Consider the following 21,656-nt stretch of genomic DNA (forward strand, 5'->3'; position numbering starts at 1 on the left):
ACCAGGACAAGGAGGAAGATGGACAGCACCTGAGTTCCCTCAAGGACCACAAACTCAGTGGCTTAAAACAGCGCACCTTTATCCTCATACCCTTCTGGGATCTGGCTGCGGTGCCCTCCTGAGGCTTTCTGGGGAGATCCGTTCCTTGACTCTTCGGGCTTCTGGCAGCTCCTCTGTGCATGCGGCCATAGCACTCCAGTGCCTGCCCCTGTCTTCACAGAGCCTCCCCCTCCCTGTGTCTCTATGTCTTCTCCTCTTCTCTCTTCCAAGGATGCTTGGAATGGCAGTTAGGGCCCACCCAAGATAACCCAGGATTCTCTCTTCACCTCAAGAACCTCAATCATACCTATAAAAAAGGGGGCACATTTACAGTTGCCAGGGATTTGGTGTGTATATCTTTGTGGGGTGGGGGGAGGCATTTTTCAGCCTACTATGAAAAGTCATGCTTAATCAGTCAGGTCCCCTGGCTCCCCACAGCTGGTGAATCCAGTGACCCCTGTCGGTCTTTCTGCGTACTTCCTGTCACCACTGTAGTACTGTCCCCAGGAAACTGTGAAAAACATGATAAAAGCTATATTCATGGAGGCAATCTCTAAACATCCAACAGAGCTAGGGCAGTCCATTATGTTTTATCCCACACAAGGGATAGGAGCTGGACACCAAATTGCATGTCTAGAATGATTTCAACTCTAGGGGTGTATGTGTCTAGGAACCAGACAAGGATATTTATCTGTCCAAGGCCCCATTAGCTTGTCTATATATATCATGTCTGCAAGTAGAGATAGTTTTTCTTCTTACTTTCCAATCTCGATGTGTTTTATTTCTTCTTCTTGCCTAATTGCCTGGCAAGAACCTCAAGTACCATGTTTTGCTTTTTAGTTTTATTTTTTGGAATATCCAGTTGGCTTTATTAGGTGATTCATGAATCTGGCAGAATCCCATCTAGCAGCCAGAAGGGTACTTACTCTGTAGGACCTTGTTAAATAGAAGCAGTGAAAGCAGGAATCCTTATCATGTTCCTAATCTTAAAGGGAAAGCTTTCAGTCTTTCACACTGGGTATATTAGCTGTGGTTTTTCATACATGCCCTGTTCAGGTTAAGGAAATTCCCCTCAGTTCTTAGGTTTTTGTTGAATGATTTTATCATGAAAAACCATGAAAGGATATTGGATTTTCAGAAGCCTTTTCTGTATCAATAGGTCTGATCATGTACTTTCCCCCTTCATTCTGTGTCATGTGGTGTATTATCAACACATTGGCTGATTTTTGTATGTAGACTGATGTAGTGGTATGGATAGCATGTCCCCCAAATTCATGATCCTCTGGGACCTCAGAATGGGACCTTATTTTGAAATTGTGTCTTTGCAGATATAATTAGTTAATATGGGGTCAGACTGGATTAGGGTAAGCCTAAAATCCAATGATGTTCTCCAGTGTTCTTGCCTGGAGAATCCCAGGGACGGGGGAGCCTGGTGGCCTGCCGTCTATGGGGTCGCATGGAGTCGGACACGACTGAAGCGACTTAGCGGCAGCAAAATCCAATGATGTGTGTCCTTATAAGAAGGTCGTGTAGCGACAGTGACCCAGGGGAGATGGCCACATGACAATGAAGGCAGAGATTGGAGCCATGCAGCTACATGTCAAGTGGCCCCCAGAGTTGCCACAGACCCTGGAAGCCAGAGCCTCTGGAAGGAACTAACCCTGCCAATAACTCAATCTTGGACTTCCAGCCTCCAGAGCTGTGAGGGGATAAATGTGTCATTCTAGGGCACCTGCTTTGTGGTGCTTTGTTACTGCCACCTAGTACTGTTACTCATACAAGCCCTCACATTTCTAGGATAGCTCCTACTTGGTCATGATGAATAATTTTCTTACTATGCTGCTGGATTCAGTTTGCTGGTACTCTGTAGAGGCTCCCTTCCACCCTTTCTCCATATCATGGCCAGAGGGATTTTCTAAAGGTCCAGCTCTGGGCACCCCTAGTGCCTTGAGGCAATGACAACCAATTTCTGCACAGGGCCTCTGAAGCCTCCCAAGCTGAAGGGCCTTTCCTTCCAGCCTTGCCACACCTTTGAGGCCCACATCGCAGCTGTGGCAGCACCTTTCAGCTCCTTCAGCATATCCCAGTGCCATCTCCCAGTCTCCACGTGCACCTAACCACTGCCCCATCCTTCCAGTCACAGTGGGAACACCACTTCCCCAGGGCAGTCTCCCATGCCAGGGTGCTCTGCTCTTTCCTTTCTGTAGTCCTCAGCACACTGCCAATTCCTCCCTCAGTGTGTGTCTTGCCTCAACAGCAGGGACTGGAGGGTACTGAGCACACCTGGATCCCCAGAACTGGACCGCCACACAGTAGCCACTCCCCAACTGGAACAAAAAGCTGTCGGTGGGTGGGCAGGCTCGTCTGCCCATGGGGGCCCTGATGGCGAGTGGCACTGGGTGTTGATTCAGAAGTCCTAACTTCATTACGGAGGTCAGCTTTAAGTTAGCTTTCTTCTTGGGAAAGTGAAAGGGAAGGGAAGGAATTTCTTTTTAAGCTGTTACAAGTTGAGGAGCCTGTGTGGGGAGGATACAGCTCTGGAACTCAGAAGAAGGTCAGATTGGAGGTTGAGACTGGGGCCTGGTAGCATGTCAGGTGGAGATTGCAGCCTTGGATGGGAGGGGATGAAGTTACTGAAGGAGTGTAGGTCACGGGTTCAGGAGCCTGGCACAAGAGCCCCTGAAATGCTGCCTAGGGCAGGTAGTAGAGGAACCCAGTGAAGGGAAGGGAGAGGTCCCAGATGCCAACAGATGAGTGTCAGGGGAGATTAGAGGAAGGGGTGTCTTAGTCAGCTTGGGCAGTTATAACTAAATATCATAGGCTGGGTAGCTATAAACAGTACCACTTATTTCTCAAAGCTCTGGAAGCTGGAAGTCTAAAATCAGGGTGCCAGCAGAGTTAGTGTGTGCTGAGAGCCCATGTCCTGGCTTGTAGAGAGCCATGTTCTTGCTGTGTCCTCACACCGCCAGAGCAGAAAGCGGTGAACTCTGTCCTGTCTCTTCCTAGAAGGGCGCTGTCCTGATCGTCAGGGCTTCACTTTCCTCATCTTCTAATGCAGTCCCACTGGGCATTCAGTTTGACATGGAGATTTTGGGAGGGACAAACACTCCGTCTGCAGCAGTGGGGAGCTGTGTGGCCTTTGGTGTCTGAGTATGTGGAAATCCTGTCCTGCCAGTCTCTTTGGGAGTTGGCCGCCCTCTGTGAAACTTTATATTCTCACGTGAGAATCCTCCCCACTGCCTAGGGTCTACATCTGGTGGTTGAAGAGCCTTCATTAGGCACTGAGCAGCTGGCCTGTAATCATGAAACCTGAGCCATTCTTCAGCCACCTCCTTCCCAAGGGCCATGACTCTTGTTTTTCCCTGAGGGTTGAGGCCCCGGCGCCACTGCTGTGAGCTCACTCTTGGGGACTTGGATGCCAGTGGGGACCAGTGTCCCAACATAGCTGGCTTCTCTCTAGAACCCTGCTTTGCCCCCATAGAGGGAGGGCTGGCCAGCAGGATCACGTCTTCCAGAAGTTTGAGCCTCTCCCCCCCAATTCCTGCTGGGGTATATATACATGGGGCCCTGTCTCGCTGTATCAGCCTGCCAGTTGTCTCACTGTTCATATTGTTTGCTGAACCCAGGGTAGGCAAGGGTGAGTAGGGGAGCTGGAAGAAAACAAAAGGACCTGTAGGAACTGCAGACATATTTATTCTCTAATGGCGGGTGTGGTGGCCGTAGCATCAGACATGCTGTATTCTCTCATGGTTGACCTAGCAGACGCAGCCATAACATACCTACAAGGGCTTTTCAGGTGGAGCTTATATATATTTACAGAGCAAGAGTGGCCCATGGCCAAACGGGTACATAATGACACACATGCACAGTGGTATAAGTTATCTCAGCTGTTACATAACCATGTATTTACAAAATGTGGGGTGAGAGCAAGAGGCTGTGGGGTGAGGCTGCCTGACCACCGCCATCTTGGCTAATTTGCTCTTTACCTACAGGTCCCTTCTCACTCTCCTTACCCTCTTCTGTCTCCAGACCTCCAGGTGCCTGCTCTCTGTCCTCGCACAGAGTAGGCACTCATGCTCTATTTCTCCAATGATCCCATTTTCTGATTGTTATTTGTCTTATTTGGAGCTTTAGTAATCAGTTTTCAGGCAACCCATTGGCTTTAACTCAGTTCTCCTGGTTAACACCAGCCCTAAGCAGGTGTCCTCTGCACTCATGCACTTACTGGGTATGGGGCCTCTGCCCCAGCCTCCAGGCTCCCTTGGTGGGACCAGGTCCGAGTCATTGCCCATCTCAAGGCTCTGCATGGTAGGTGCTGAGGGAGGTCATAATACAAAGGTGCTGAGTAGTGGGTGAGGGGTGCTGAGCCTTGCACAGATTAGCTTTCATTAGATAGTTTATTTAGTTAGTATTTAATTCCCATAGTGAGCCTCTGCAGTATTTGAGGTGAGAAATCTGAGGCGCAGAGAGAAGGTGAGCTACTGGAGGAGGGGCAGGGCTGGGATGATAAAACCCACACTCCTACCACCAAGGCCTGTGCCTTGAATCCCTCAACCAGCAGCATCTTCAGTGGGTGCAAAGGGTATTGTTATGAACAACGTCACCGTGCCCCACAGGCAGGACTAGAGTCTAGGCTGCATTGTCCGCAGTGGGTGTTCAGAGAGTCTTCCGTCATTCTGTGCTGTTGTTTCCCCACCAGTCATGTTTACAGCCCCTATTCTGCACCCTCAAGCTGAGGCATGCTCCCCTGCTCCTTGCTGCCCGCCTTCCCCAGGGCCATGCCAGGACTGCTGAGCAGAACCCCAGGCTCAGGGCTGGGCTCCCCACCTCCTCCCCAGGAGTCAGGTCAGCCTGGCCCCACGCCTTTCATCCCTGACCGCTGGCTGTTTGCTTCTGCACAGAACACACCAGCCCTCGGACAGGAACTGCCCCCACCTGCCCACATCCCACTGCACCCCCCCAGCTGGAACCCACATACCACTGCACCCCATGGCCTGGAAATGAGGGTCACCTCCCCGTGGACCCCTGTGTCCTCCCCTGACTGCTGCCAGCTCTGCCCGGCCTGCTCCTATGCCAACTGGCTCCCAGGAAATCTGTCCATCTGTGCAGATAAGCCCTCCCCAGTCCCTGTCCCCTTCCGCTTGGAGGTGGCTCCACTATTCTTGTTCCCAGACTGTTTACGGTAAGGCCACCAAGTGCCTTCTTGTCAATCTCACGAGCTTTTGATGCAGTTGAGTACCCTCTCGTTTTTGAAAGACTCTCTTCCCTTTTCTCTTTATCCTCCAGTCTCCAGCTGCTCTCCTCAGTCTCGTTTGCTCTGCATTCCCTGAATGTTGGCCTTCCTCTGACCTTGACTGCTCTCTTGGCCACACACACTGGCCCTGAGCCCTGGACCCACACCCAGAGCCACCACCCAGCCCCCTCATTCATGCTGCAGAGCTATGCATCCTGCTCCCTGACACAGCTCCATCACCCAAAGCCCAACGCTGTGTTCCTCCTCTAGAAACCATCCCAAATTTTACAATTCAGTGCCTTCCAGTCTTTTGACAGTGTTATGTAGCAATCACCACTGTCTCATTCCAGAATGCTATCACAGCCTTAGCTGGAAACCCTGTGCCCACTGGCAGTCGCTCCCCATCCTCCCCTCTCCCCAACCCATGTCAACCGCTAATACTTTCCCCGTGGATTGCCTTCTTCTGGACACGTCATATAAATGGAATCATACCCTGTCTGGTCTTAGGTGCCTAGCTGCTTTCACTTGGCATGATGGTTTTATGGTTTCTCTGTTGTAGCACAAATCAGTACTCCATTCCTTTGTGTAGCTGAGAAATAATCCATTGTAATCATACAGCACACTTTTTTTCTCCACTCATTCATTGGTGGACATTTGGGTTGCTTTCAGCTGTTAGCTATTGTGGATATTGCTGCTATGATTTGTTGCGTACAAGTTTTCATGTGAATACCTGTTTTTAGTTCTGTGGGAGCTGGAATTTCTGGGTCATATGGTAGTTCTATGTTTAACTTTTTGAGGAACTGGCAAATCTTTTTCCACAGAGACTGCATAATTTTAACTTTTACCAGCAATGTATTAGGGTTTCAGTTTCTCTATGCCCTGGAGAAGGGCATGGCAACCCCCTCCAGTATTCATGCCTGGAGAATTCATGGACAGAGGGAGCCTGGTGGGTCACAGTCCATCGGGTCACAAAGAGTTGGACGCAACTGAGTGACTAACAGTTTTACTTTCACTTATTCTTATAACAGATGTGTTTTGGATGTTGACCTCTACAAAGTATAAGCTAGTTATGGACGAGATTTTGTTATCAGATTACCAAAGAGTGAGCCATATTGTCTTTTTTGTTATATTTGCATTTTATTTTACTTGAATTACTTAAATAAATCTCACTGAGATTTACAAATTATTTTGTACAGAAGTTTTGCAGTAGTACAACCTTTTTATTTAGATAGATGGCAGAAGGTTTTAAAACCCAGTTCACCTTGTATAAGAGCCAATTGTTAATCATTTTAAAACTGCTGACAGGTGGTAGAAGATTGTTGTGGGTCGAATTATGTTTCCATTTAAAAACTATGTGTTAAAGTCCCAACTCCTGGCACCTGTGGCTGCAGCCCAGCTTTGAAATAGGGTCTTGGCAAAGTAAGTAATTGGGTAATCAAGTGAAAATAGGAGGTCATCAAAACCGGGTCTCCTGCATTGCAGGCAGATTCTTTACTGTCTGAGCCACCAGGGAAGCCCCCATATTGAATGAGGGTGGGTACTAATCCTTATAAGAAGAGACACTGACCCAAGGAGAAGACCATGTGAAGATGGGCCAGAGGTTAGTGTATCTATAAACCAGGAACATCCTGGGCCACCAGAAGCTGAAGAAGGCAAAGAAGGATCCTCTCCAAGAAGGTTCTGAGGGAGCACAGGCCTGCCAGTACCTTGATTTTGGAGTTGCAGCCTTCAGAACCGAGAGAGAAGACATTCCTGTCACTTGAAGCCACTCAGCTGGTGGTACTTTCAGCAACCATGGGAAACTCATACAAGGATGTAGGAGGCTTATTATGATACACAGATGAGTCTGAGGCTTTCTGAGTGGCCTCTCTCTGGCAGCACTAGGAAGAACAGTAAAAATTCACTGAGATGAAGTGACATCTGTCTTTTGTTTTCACAGGCAAAGGGTGGGGGCTATGAAAGTGAAAGTGCCTACCCAAACGCTGAACTCATGTTCCTGGAGATTCACAACATTCACGTCATGAGAGAGTCGCTGCGAAAACTGAAGGAGATTGCATACCCGGCCATTGATGAGGCACGCTGGCTGTCCAACGTAGACGGGACCCACTGGCTAGAGTACATTCGGGTACGGAGAGGGCCCGTCCTGCCCCACCATCTGCTTAAGACTTCTCTGTGGATGGCTGTAAAGCTATCTGTGTCTCTCTCCAGGTGGCTTCCCAGCATTGCAAATGAGTGCATCTTTGCTGTATGCTTGGGCTTTCATAGTTTGCATAGACAGCAACCAAACTGTGGTCTTTGTTGAGGTACTCCTGTGACATAATAGAAAGGGATGATACTTTCCTCACATCAGGTTTTTAAAGTACTTTGTGGCCCTTTGGTAAAGGACCCTATTTACTATTGTAGTTTTTCCTTAGTGTAAGTTCCTGCCCCGCACCTCCACCAGGATACTAATGTTTCCTACTGATTCTTAAATTGATTCCATTGTTTGTTTATTGACTTGAACTTCCAGTGTTCTCCACGGAATTATTTTTGCTGTGTTGTTCTTATTGTTGTTGTTTAGTCACTAAGTCTTGTCCAACTCTTTGCAACCCCATGGACTATACCCCACCAGGCTCCTCTGTCCATGGGATTCTCCAGGCAAGAATACCGGAGTGGGTTGCCATGCCCTCTCCAGGGGATCTTCCCAACCCAGAGATCAAACCCAGGTCTCCTGCATTGGCAGGCGGATTCTTTACCACTGAGCCACCAGGGAACTTTTTGCTGTAATAGAAATTAAATGTTGCCTGATTTAATGTGCCTTCTTTTTTGAAGATGCTTCTTGCTGGGGCAGTAAGAATTGCTGATAAAGTAGAATCCGGGAAGACCTCAGTCGTGGTGCACTGCAGTGATGGCTGGGATCGAACAGCCCAGCTGACGTCTCTGGCCATGCTGATGTTGGACAGTTATTACCGCACCATTAAAGGATTCGAAGCTCTCATAGAAAAGGAGTGGATAAGCTTTGGACATAGGTTTGCACTGGTGAGTTGAGACGGTGAGGTGCACGTTTCACTGTTTGTTGCTCCATCATATGCACATGCATATCACACATCTCATACATACACACAGATACACATACACATACATGAGGGCTTTGTGCTCTGAGAACTGAATTGCCATAAGAGAATACTATAGACATCAGCATTGTATTAATATGTCTCTGGTAGGGCAGTCTTTGTTTTCCATGTCGGTATGCCCTTTTTTTTTTTCTTTTTTTAATTGAGGTAAAATTCATATAACATAGAATCAACCATCTTAAAATATGTAGTTCAGTGGCGTTTAGTGCTTTCACAGTGTTGTGCAACCACCATCTCTCTGTAGTTCCATAACATTTCCATCATGCCCAAAAGGAAACCCTACACACATTTCCCTCTCTCTGCCTTTCACACCCACTAATCTGCTTTCCATCTCCCTGAATTTGCCTACTCTAGATTCCTGACATAAGTGGAGTCATACATTATTTGTCTCTCTACGACTGGCTTATTTTCATAAAGCACAGTGTTTTCAAGGTTTATCCATGTTATAGCATCTATCAAATTTTAATTCCTTTTCATGGCTGAATTCCATTGTGTGGATATACTGCATTTTGTTTATTTACCTGTTGATGGACATTTGGGTTGTTGCTACCTTTTGGTGAATAATGCTGCTGTGAACACTGGTGTATAAGATTTTGCCAGACAAAGTACCACAAGATTGGGTGGCTTAACAGGAATTTATTGTCATCATTCTGGAGGCTGGAAGGCCAAGATGAAGGTTCTGTCAGGGTTGGTGTGTCCTGATAGCTGTCTCTCCTTGGCTTGTAGATGGCTGCTTTCTTGCCGTGTCTTCACCCTGCCTTCTGTCTGTGCGCACACATACCTGGTGTTTCTGTGCCCAGATTTCTTCCCCTTGTATCAACCATGCCCCTCTACTTACGGCATCCTCACTCTCCCTCAACCCCCTCCCCACTTCTTCTAATAGAATCTACCCCTGGCCAGTCAGAAGCTTGTCTTTCAAGCTTTATCTCAAAAGAGACTTCCACCAGGACTGTGACTCATGACTTTCCCACCTAGCTCACTCTCATAGCCCATCCTGGGATGCTCGCTTATTCTATGGCCCCACCATACGCATTTCAGACTAGGAAGTTCCAGGCACACTTTTTTGTTGTTATTTACAGGTCTTCTCCTGTGACTAGACCACAAATGAATTATTTATTTAGCACAGATGCTGTGTCCCATGTGTCTTGGTACCCCAGGTACCTCTACTGGATACCATCAAACTGCCTGAAATCCTGAGGGCTGGGAGGAGGGATGCCTTGCATGCGCTGTAAGAGTTCAGTGCCTGTCTATTAAGGGAAAGAACAAATCTTAAATTGTGAACTGTCAGTGCAAAACTTCCCCATGTGCCTTAAATACAGGGGCAGTTTCCACAAATTATAGAGAAGTACAGAAATAAGGCAAGGCGTGCAGCTACTCTGGAAAACAGTATGGCAGTGCCTCAAAAAATTAAAAATAGAGCTGCCATATGATCCAGCAATTCTGCTTCTGAGTATATATCCCAAGGAAGTGAAAACAGACTCAAACACTTATTTGCACACCCATGTCCATAGCAGCACAATTCACTAATAGCCCAAAGGTGGAAGCAACCCAGTGTCCATCGACAGATGAAGGGGTAAACAGAGTGTGGTCTATCCACACAGTGGAATGTTATTTAGCTTTCAAAGGGAAGGAAATTCTGACACCAGCTACAATGTGAATGAACTATGAGGACATTATGTTAAAGGAAAGAAGCCAGTGCAAAAGGACAAACTGCATGATTCTGTGCATATGAAGCATCTAGAGCAGTCAAATCTGTAGAGACAAAGGAAGATGAGGGGAGCCAAGGACTGGGGGAGGGGAATAGGGAGTCAGTCAATCATTTGCAAGTGTAGTAACTTTCCTAAATGTCCATAATTGTGAATTATACTAGCTGTTAAGAAAAATCCAGTAAACAAAACTGACTTTTCTGGTTCTTACTCTAAAAGATCATATGGCTATTAGAAAGAGAATAAAAATGCTTAAATATCAACACTTCAATTCTGTAATGTCCTTCATGTATTAGTCCAGACAACTCGCTAAAAGACGACTTCCTTCTTATACCATTGTTGAGGTGAGCCTACTCCCAGTAGCTGGGAGTCAGCCAGCTAGTTTTTGTTTTGGAACTCCTGGAGACAGATGCTGGTGATGGCTGTACAACAGTGTGAATGTACTTAATGCCACTAAACTATACACTTCAAATGGTTACGATAGTAAATTTCATGTGCATATTTCACTTACAATTAAAATGTCTTTTTAAAAAAAGAAGGCAACACACTTCCTCTGAGATGTTCATTGTTGATTTGGTCATTTCTTTTTCTGTCTTTGCTGGTGGTGGTTTCATACGCCCAGTATTTGTCACTCTTCCTGTGTGGTGATTGCCTTGTATCTTCATAACTTTCTCATCCTTTTGCTTAGTCACCAAATTACCTGAAGTTTCTGTTAGAATGATCATTCCTGGGTGGACTTTTAAGTTGACATTTCCAGTGTTTTTGTCAGTCCTGTTTATGTATTTGAAATTATCTTTTACCTTTTAATATGAATCTATTAACATCTTCAAATATATCTAAAAGTATGACATACAATGCTAGATGTCAATTATATTTTAAAAATGGAAGAATAAAAATTCAGAGATACTACCTGGCCTGCTGCAAGGCCTCCCCATTCGCATTTCAAGAGTGAGATTTTGAGGTTGTCTGAGTCATGTGGAATTGGCTTAAAATTGTAGATTGTTAATCGTTATTTTGATTCTCAGACTTTCTGATATTTGTGAAAAATGGGGGAGGAAAACTACACTTGTGGAGAAAATGACCATCATAATGTGCTCTGTGAGCTGCTAATTGCCATCCCAGGCTGACATGGAGCACTCGATGTGGTGGCTGGGGTTGACCCCATCACTTGGAGTGCAAAGTTGACTGGCCATTTGCTTATAACTTGTTGATCTCAACTATATTAAAGCAAAATTATAAAACAATCAACATGTAAACTGAAATTTTGTTTCCTAAAAGTAATGGAAGTCAATTCAGTGCAATGAACATTTCTGAGAGCCTTTTATGTACCAGGAATTCTGTTGGGCCTTGGGACATATAAAAGAGACATGCTTCTTGCCACTAGGCAAGTTAAAGTGACTTCTGAGAGGACCATGGCATACATTAAATTGTTTAACCTCTTGATTCTCTTCAGCGAGTGGGCCATGGCAATGACAACCATGCAGATGCTGACCGATCCCCTATATTCCTTCAGTTTATTGACTGTGTCTGGCAAATGACGAGACAGGTGAGAGGTTTCAAGTCCATTTCTGACCTTTATACCCTGATCCAAACATAAACGTAAAGTTGAAGACAAACTTTAATTTCATGTTCATTCAAAGTGAAGATTGTGTGCGTATTAAATATGACCCCTTTTGTTATTTAACTCAGTTTGATTCTAATGACTTAGAAATATAAGCATAAAATTGGAAACAACCAACTTTATACCAAAAGGTGCTTTTGTTGTGCATATGGTTTTTTGTCGGTCATGCTGTCCAGCAGCTGCCCCTGCCCTCCGTCCTACTCTTTCACCTGCCCCCGTCAGGGTGAGCACATATGGAACCTGGCCAAGCAGGTGCTGGAAGATTCCCAGGTGTTGGAAATGCGGATGTGACTGAACAAAGGGGTGGAGACCAGGGAATCCAGGACCCTCCATAGCCAGCCCCAGGCCACAGCCCCTGCCACCCCTCGGTGTGGAGGGGAGGGAGTGTCCCAGGGCCAGGGGCAGATGGGAGGCTGCCGAGTGTCCTGTCACTCGTTACCCATGCAGGGGTCCCCCTTCCCCAGGCTGCTCGGCCAGAAGGCATGTGCTGTTTCTTCCCTCATCTCCAACATGAGAACTCGAGCTTAGGATCTGATCCTCATCACAGGACGTGGTGCCAGAGAAATGGACCTGGAATCAGAGTCAGAGAGCGAGGCCAGTGTGCTGGAGAGAGAAAGGAGGGACACAGAAATAGAGGCAAAGATGTGGTGAGAGGGACTGAGGGGAAGGAGAGAGTAAGCAAAAGACAGAGCCCTCCCCAAGCACCTGCTTGGATGGGATCATGGGGAAGGGAGGATGGTAAAGCATGGCCTGGGCTCTCGCCTTCGTGTTGAGCTGGAGGTCTGGCCTTGGCTGCTTCAGGCACGTGGAGAGGACCGTCTCCTAGCAAAGATGCGCTTGCTTGAGCCCCAGCCCTGGAGACCCTTCTTTGGGCCTGGGCAGAGGCCTGGGTGTGTGTGCTGCTAAAAAGTCCCCCAGGTGCTTCTGAGAGGACCAGGAACCCCAGCAAGTGATTCCCGGTGCAGTCCTGAGGCCAGTAGCTTCAGCCTCCCGGGTACTGAGAGATGCAGGTTTTCAGGCCCTGCCCCAGACCTGTAACACTGGGTGGTGGGCAGCACTCGTTTTCAGAAGCCCTCCAGGGATTCTGCACAACTTTCATGGTGTACACAGATCCCCTGGAAGTCTTACCAAAACACAGTTCTGATTCGTGGGTCTAAGGAAGAGCCTCAGACTCTGCATTCCCAACAAGCTCCCAGGCTATGCTCCTAGAGTAGCAGGGATCACGAGAGAATGGCAATTCGAGAAAAACCGTGTCTAAGCAGCCAAAGTAGATTTCAGAGTCCTCAGGCCCTCCCTTAGAACAGCATACTAAGGCTAATTGTTTTAAAGCTAGGTTCCCCAAGCTGACTGGGCTCTTGCCTTATCTAAGTGCCAGTTCCCAGCTGATTCAAAGCACCCAATTAGCTAGAGGGCTGGGGCATGGAAAGAGGGCTGGTCTCAGAGGTAGGCAGCCGATGGTATGAGTAACAGGTAATGGCAAACACATACTCAAAAGGCACGGAGGCTGGCCTGAGGTCTGACTGTTTCGTAGTGCCATGTACTTGCTATTTGTATTGATGCCAAGTCAGCAACAAAAGTAATGATGGTTACATTCAGGTTAAGACTAAAAGGTATGAAATACATTTTAGAAAAATTATATAAAATGGTTGAACACAGAAGATAATTCTGATGTTTCTGAAGGGATCAGCCCAAATTTTGTGAATGTGAAGTAGCTTATTCCTCCCAAAAGCCTAGACAAAGAGTGTGTGTGAGATATCTTCAAACTGACTTCCATTATTCATATTGCTTAGTACCTATTTTCATGTCTAATCTGTATAGTTTTTGTAATGTTTACTGGATTTTTAAGAAAATGAGGGGTTTGGGTTAGAAGATTTCAGATGCCTCTTACAGCTTTAAGAGTCTGTCCATGAAATTTGTATAATTAATTTCTTTTAAAATAACATTGTTAGAATGAGGCACACCAATGATCAGTCTAACTATCACTATCTAAAGTCAAAAGTGAATGAAGTATGCAGCTTGTTAGAAAAGTTGCATTAATGTGACAAGATTAACTAATTTTTAGGTTTCCTACTGCTAAATCAGCTATGTCAATGTAACGTTTTTAGACACCTCAGAATAAAATGAGCTAGTCTGTGTGCACAAACTGATATCAAAGGAATTGAGGGAAAAAGTAATTGAAGGACTCTAGACAACAGTCTCAAAGACATTCTGCAATAACCCCAGTTGAAGAGACTTTTTTATCCTTTTGGATCAGTTTAAACATTGTTAATGTTTTTGTCCTTCAAGAGGTGCAGAATTTCATTATGGATTTCTATGGGTTTTTGAGACCACACTTTTTAAAGTATATGGTATAGCTTCTAGAAGAGGCCAAAACAACAGTGAATCCCAGAGGCTTACTCTTATTTGTTACCACTCTAGAGGTCGGTACTTCCGCTAATGAAATGTTTCCCACCACTGTGCCCTTTAGAAGTGAAGAGCACTCCTGAGCTAACCTGAGTAGATGTGGGTGCTGAAGGGTGTGGGCTGAGCCCACCCACCCTGACCTCCCACACCTGCTCTCCACCCACTTGACCAGAGTAAGGCTTGTGGTTGGTGGCCACAGAACACCCTGAACCAAGTTCCCAGATCCAAACTGTGGGCTCAGGGTTAGGAATAAAGACTCATATGACTCCAAAAATATGTCAGTAGAAGCTCTGCTGTGCTACTGGTAAATGTATAGTTTTAAATGTTTGAAAATGAAATAAAGGCCTTCCATTTTTATCCTTTATTTAATAAAGCTTTAGAATATACATAACTTATATTTTGCTTAAAACTCATAAATTTCTTGGTGCCAATAACTTAATAGAATATAACCAAGCTTCATGGAAAAATACTAGGAAGAATTGACACAATGTACTTGGCCTTTTAAAAGACAGCCATTTGGAACATGAGGCCATTTACAGAGTTGCAAGGAGCAACCTTAAAGACTGAGACAGGATTAACCAGGAGCTATATTGAACATTTTGGCCTGATTTATTTGATTTAGTTCATCATTGATTTAGTTCCTCTAAGAACATTAGAACAATATCCATAGCTAGTTTCCAGAGGTTTCTAAAGAAGTAGTATTTTGATGGGGCTCCCTAGAAGAGAGTTGTGTGTTTTTCTGAGAGCAGTCCTTAATGTAGAGAGAGACAAGTCTTAATCTATGGCAGCTGAGCAGAACTTCTGCTTGCCTAGTGAGGAAAATAACAATTTTTGATGGAGTCTGGACAGTCCTGTGTTGACCATTGTTTCTAATTGAGAAGCTTGTCTCTGGCCTAGTAAAGTACTAAAGATAAGCTTCAAAAATAAACTTTCTATTGGTGACCCTGGTTGTCACTTTACAGATGACATAATTAGTTGCAATAGCATGCAAACATCTCTGATTAGGGAATAGATCTTTAAAGTACACTTGACACACAAAAATATGCTGGGTAGTTCTGTTTGGTTTTGTTCTAACTGGCCTTGCTTCATTGAATAGGTGATGAATATTTCAGTATGTTTTTAAATTAGAATTCTGGTACAAGGTCAGCTCCCAGTGCATACCTGTTGCTAGGACTGTAGTTACCATTTGCAGAGCATCTCTATCATGGCTACTAAATGTCAGCTACTGGCTAGAACCTCTTGGCAGTGGTCATTCTCTGCTGGAATTGTGCTAAGCCCCATGAAGAATAAGCTAAGATGGCAACTGAGAGTATCATGTGGTTTTCTTCCATATTCTGTTAGTATAGTGAAACTGAATGTCGCTCATTCATGTCCGACTCTTTGCAACCCCATGGACTTATTAGTCCATGGAATTCTCCAGGCCAGAATACTGGAGTGGATAGCCTTTCCCTTCTCCAGGGGATCTACCCAACCCAGGGATTGAACCTGGGTCTCCCACTTTGCAGGTGGATTCTTTACCAGCTGAGCCACAATATAGTGAATTACGATAATAGATTTTTTTAGTAACCTTGATCTTCAAATCTTGCATAAACCAGCCTTGCATTCCTAAGACAAACCCCACTTGATCATGTGGTGTTACCCCTTTTACATTATATACTGCCAAGACATTGTATTTCTTCTTGAATCGCTTCCCTGGGACCCCCCCCCCCACTTTCTTCACTCAGAATGTGCCCCCAAAGGGGAAGCTAGGACAACAGTAGGACTTATCTCACTGGTTTCCATTCTGGGCCGGGGAGTCATCACAGTCCCATGGCCCTGTCGAGTGTCCCGCTCGCTAGTTGTTTCTGGCAGAAGGGCAAATGCAGGCTCTTCCATCATCATGGCAAGAAATGGAAGCCCCATTAGCTTTCTTAGGCACTGAAAAGCATGCCAGTTTTTGTTGCTTCAGGTTGTTTCTCTGCCAGACCTATAAGCTTGAACTGGAAACTACAGCTAATTAAGTTCTACATGGGCCAGTTTTCCTTTTCATGTTTGACTATATTCCAAGTTGTAGCTTAGCAGCCTTTGACCAGTTTGTTCTAGAATTTGAACTTCAAAACTAAACCTTATTTCTCTCTCCATTTAAGTTTCCTTCGGCATTCGAGTTTAATGAATTCTTCTTGATTACAATTTTGGATCACCTTTATAGTTGTCTCTTTGGGACTTTCTTGTGCAACTGTGAACAGCAACGACTCAAAGAGGTAAGTGTATTATATCCCCTGGCTTTCCTGACTGCTGGAGGGCCTTGTCCCTTACATGCCACTGTAGAAGGGGGCTGAATGGAGAGGACACTGGGTCTCACCCTCTGTTGTCTGTAAATGGAGGGCTGGCACTGAATGCCCTCCCCGGGTTCACCAGCCCCAGTGCATGTGTCTAATCTTCTAGCCCATTCTCTCAAGGTAGCAAGTTCAACTTGCTTTCCATCAAGCTTCTCCATTAGATTTACCTCTTCCTTTTCTCCTCACTTAGGGATAAAAGACAGAGATGATCAAAAGTGAGGAAGCATTGGGAGAAGGCAGTTTCATGATTGTCCTCTGGTTCAGAGAAAAGGACTTCTGCCTGGTGGAATATCTGAGAACTTAGGAGAAAAGAGCAGGTTCCCGGTGCCCACCTCCCCCTCTCTTAGCAGCCTCCCCACAGCTGATGACTCCCTCACCCCACACCTTCTGTGCTTCTCCCCCACCTCGCTGGCCTTCCCCATTCAGTATTTTCCCTTTTAATCCATCTCTAAACTTGGAGTCACCTGGACAGGCCCTGGTCCTCCTCTTGTTCTGTCTAGGTGACTTCGTCCATCTCAGAGATCTAAATGCTGTTTTCCTGTTCCTCTCTCTTTTGCATCCCACTCAGTACCCCCTCTGCCCATCCACCCCAGCTGCCACATTCAGTCCCTCAGTGAGTGCTGGCAGCCCTGTCCCCAGGATGGATTTGTAATCTGGCCACTTCTCACTGCTCCAAGCGTGTTGAAGCCCCCTAACCCCCAGTCTTGCATCTGGACTAAGGCAGCTACCCAGAAGTGAGCTTGGCTCCCTGCATTTCTGACCTCCACACTCAATCCAAACACAGCAACCAGATGGGCATTCCCCAACTTCAGTCCCATTACGTTCCAGGTCTCTGCCTGAAACCTCCCTGTGGCTTCCCACTGATGTCAGGATCAAATCCACATTCCTACAGGCCTATAGGAGTTTAAAAAGATTGAATTCAATGGCATGTGACTTATCTCATTAAAGCTGTTTTTAAAGAAAAAAAAATCAACAGAATATCGTTCATATGTCGAATTTAAACTCTTTTGGTCTTTTTTTTTTTTAATCAAAATGTACTCTCTAAAAAATCATCATCTCTCTTGAGATATAATTTACATACCGTACAATTAACCCCTTTAAAGTGGACCATTCAGTGGTTTTTAGTATATTCAGTGTGTAATCATCGCCACCATCTAATTTCCTAAAATTCTCATCCCCCGCAAGAAGAAACCCCATACCCATTAGCAGACACTCCCTAGTCTCCCTCCCCCGAGCCCCAGCAACTACTAATCTATTTTTGGTCTCTACATATTCACCTCTTCTGGATATTTCATATAAATTGAATCATACAGTATTTGTCTTCCTATGTCTGGCTTATTTCACTAAGCATACTGTTCTCAAAGATCATAGATAATTAGCATATACCAGTGCCTCATTCCCTTTTTATGAGTGAATAATATTCCACTGTATGGAGAGACCACCATTTGTTTATCCAGTCATTAGCAGATAGACATTTGGGTTGTTTCTACTTTGGTGGGTCTTACCAATACTGCTGCTATGAATGTTCACGTTCAAGGTTCTATGAAGACATATGCTTTTACTTCTGTTGGGTAGACACCCAGGAGCTCTATGCTTAACCCTTTGAGGAACCATCAGACTTTTTCCAAAGTAGTTGCCACATTTTACATTTACCCTAAGCAATGTCTTAGGGTCCTGTTTTCACATCTTTGTAGACACTTGTTATTGTTTATCTTTTTGATTCTAGCCATCCCAATTGGTGTGAAGGAGTATTTCGTCATGATTTTCATGTGTGTTTCTCTGATGACTAATGATACTGAGCATCTTTTCACGTGCTTATTGGCCATCTATATATGTCTGTGCACAAATGTTTCTTCAGATCCTTTGCCCATTTTTGAGTTATCTGTGATGAGAGAGTGGCAACCCACTCCAGTATTCTTGCCTGGAGAATCCCTTCGACATAGGAGCCTGGCGGGCTACAGTCCATGGGGTCACAAAGACTTGGACATGACTGAAGCAACTCAGCATGCACACGTCTTTTTATTATTGAGTGAGAAGAGTTTCTTATGTGTTCTTTATCAGATATGGTTTACAAATATTTTGTTTATTCTGTGCAGTGTCATTTCATGTTTTTGGTAGTGTCATTTGAAACACACAAGTTTTTTATTTTGATGAAGTCTAACTTATCAAAGATTTCATTGCTTAACCCCAAGGTCATGAAAATTTAAGCCTGTGGTTTTCTTCTAAGCATTTTATAGTTTTAGCTTTTATGTTTAGGTATATAATTGATTTTGAGTTACTTTTTGTCTGTGGCAGGAGGTAAGGGTTCATTTATTTGCATGTGGTTATCCAGTTGTTTTTTTTTTTTTAATTGGAGGCTAATTACAATATTGTGGTGGTTTTTGCCATATGTTCACATGAATCAGCCATGGGTGTACATGTGTTCCCCATCCTGAACTTCCCTCCCACATCCCTCCCCATCTCATCCCTCAGGGTCATCCCAGTGCACCCTCCCTGAGTACCCTGTCTTATGCATCAAACCTTTATCCAGTTTTCTTAGCACTGTTTGTTGAAACAGTCTCCCATTGAATTTTCTCGGAATCCTTGCTGAAAATCAGTTGACCGTAAATGTGACAGTCTGTCCCTGTGCTCTCTATTCTATCTCATTGATGTCTATCCATCCTATGCCAATACCACCTGCACTGATTACTGCAGCTTTGCAGTAAGTTTGTAAATTGGGAAGTGTGAAATTTCCACATTTGTTCTTTTCTTCCAAGATTGTTTTGGCTATTTGGGGTTCCTTGAAATATTGCTGCTGTTTCTTATAAAATATGAAACAGTCCTAATTGAATCTCTTCTGTCTAGATAACTTGAGGAGTAGTCAGCAGATTGGTGGAAAGCACTCCTGGCCTCACCATTTTCTCATTTTGACAATGTACTGTAAAATTGGGAGGTGGGGATCTATAATTTAATGATATGTTCTCTATATAAGGCTTTAGCCCCAGATAGTCATGACTTTGCAGTGAAAGGAATATTATCTGTAAATTCTATCTATGGTCCTTAATATTAAGGGTCACAAGAGCAAGCTGCAAAAAAGAATAAAAATGTATTGTTAAATAGGGGCACCATCATCCTGCAATTGGTAGAAAGTTCTCGTTCTGCCTTCACATAGTCACAGTCACCAGACGTCATCTCACTCAGCAGTATGTTTCTGAGACAGCCCCACCTCGAGGTCATGCACACAGTGGGGTGGGGTGGGGCTTAATAAATGTTCCTGATTTTTATCATTTGAACTCACTTCATTATTCAAGTTCCTTTTCTCTACGTGATACAAGCTCTTGAGGATATGAAGGAAAGTTGAATTTTTTTTCACTGTATTCCTTGTTTGGTTTTCAGGATGTATCTACAAAGACTGTATCTTTATGGTCATATATCAATAGCCAGCTGGATGAATTTTCTAATCCCTTCTTTGTGAATTATGAGAACCACGTCCTCTATCCTGTTGCTAGTCTGAGTCATTTGGAATTATGGGTAAACTATTATGTGCGATGGAATCCACGAATGAGGCCTCAGGTATGCTTTCCTCATTTTGAAAAAAGTGTATCTTTCTGCCCAAGGAAAGATGATGGTGTAGAATTATATGAAAGCACAGAGCTGATGAAGTGTTGTTAAGTTACTGCTTCCTGCTCACTCGCCCCCTCCTTCCTCAGGACACTTTCCCTGCCCTTGGCCTTTCACCATGCCGGCAGGCGATGCCCTGAGCACCTTTTCTGCCCCTCCCCTGCACCCCCTCTGAGGGCCCAGCTTCTGTCACTATGCATGAGGCAAACGTCTAACACGGACAGAGGGCCACTAGCTGCTTCCCGCGTCTGAGCAATGAGGGCAGCCGGCATGTCCACACTGGTGCAGACACACTGAGCACATTTCTGTGGGGCTGGAGCACATTTCTACCTACCAAACACCCAGATCCTGGGCTGAATGTATGGTTTGAGTAGCAAACACATCAACTTTGATTAAGAGTTGTAAAATGCTCTTTTATTAAGAACATCTGAAACCAGGGAGATAGTCTCAGTCCTTTTCCCACGAAACCTAATAGTATAGACAACGTCAGTGGTCAGTATTCTAAATACAGGTTTTCAATTTCGTGGCCAGGAAGCCATCAGTCCCTATGCTCATGCCTATATGAAGAAGCACCCCTCTTACTAGTCCCAAGGCATGTGGACACTTAACAGTTGGCTGTGGCCTTCAAAAGACTGCCTCAGAAGCATGGTTCCCAAACCTGGCCCCTTATCAGATATGGTTGCACCCACATCTGATGCAACTCCCAACTCGTGCTGCCAAAGTCAGCACCGTGACAGTCCTGTAGTGGAGGGCCTCCAGGCTGGGCCCAGAGCAGGTTGGGGAGTGGGCCAGGCCTTGGTGATGTTGGAGACCCAAGGTGCGCAGGTCCAGGCCTTTGGACTTGACCCTGGGGGCTGCAGGAAGCTCCCTCTAGCAGCGCAGTGCAGGAACAAGGAGGGTGGCCGTGGAGACTGGCACAGGGATCAGCAGGAAGGCTGGTGTCCAGTGAGGGGGCAGGGAGCCGGGCCAGACAGAGGGGAGGCGGTGGGGACAAGCCTCTTTTCTCTGAGGAGGAGGGCCCTGCTGATATCTTGTGTGTTATTTTCTTTGGGACCCTTTTGGCTTTCATCTCATACATGGCAGCATTGGGTGACTGGCTCCTAGATGGGCATTTTCTCTGCTTTATTGTAAATGAAAACAGTGGATGAGAAAACAGAATGAAAGGCTGCATGGAGATGTAAGATGAGTGTCTCGGCCTGGGCAGGTGTGAAGCTGTGTGCTCACCCGCATGGTCTCTCTCTGACCCCGATGGTGGGCGGTCAGTAATGGCCACTTGATTGCAAAGCAAGTGGAATCAAGTCCCCCACAGCAGGGACATATAAAGTAGGCCCAAGGCTAAGAGAGGAGGTTTGCCCACCCCCCAGTGGTCTCTGGAATCAGCAACTAAGGCAACTTTCCTTGTTTGGGGGGGTCTCTGCCATCAGACTCCCACATTAGCGCCCCCTCCCTCCTTCCTGGGGCCAAAGTCAGGAGTTAGCTCCGAGCCTCTTCTGGGCTGCTTCCCAAGCACCCTACTGTGTTGGAGACACTGGGTGCCTCCCCCAACACACCTAGCCAAATTGCTTGTCCCTGTTGTTCCTGTTCTTCTGTCTTGAATCTCTCTCGTGTGCTCATGTCTCTGGT

The 21,656-nt window shown here is 45.5% G+C and overlaps 1 protein-coding gene across 6 annotated transcripts in view; it reads left to right on the forward strand.

The window, feature by feature from the left end:
- MTMR1 (myotubularin related protein 1) overlaps positions 1-21,656 on the forward strand; it is a 60,969-nt gene that overhangs the window by 36,128 nt on the left and 3,185 nt on the right. For 5 of the 6 annotated variants that reach the window (XM_005227600.5, XM_005227602.5, XM_059883517.1 and 2 more), the window contains 5 exons: positions 7,212-7,397; positions 8,084-8,290; positions 11,545-11,637; positions 16,242-16,355; positions 19,809-19,985. In XM_005227600.5, coding sequence (XP_005227657.1) covers positions 7,212-7,397; positions 8,084-8,290; positions 11,545-11,637; positions 16,242-16,355; positions 19,809-19,985 — 777 coding nt within the window. The other variant, XM_059883518.1, reaches the window with a different exon arrangement.

Source organism: Bos taurus, chromosome X (assembly GCF_002263795.3).
Source record: "Bos taurus isolate L1 Dominette 01449 registration number 42190680 breed Hereford chromosome X, ARS-UCD2.0, whole genome shotgun sequence".
Classification (NCBI taxonomy): domain Eukaryota; kingdom Metazoa; phylum Chordata; class Mammalia; order Artiodactyla; family Bovidae; genus Bos; species Bos taurus.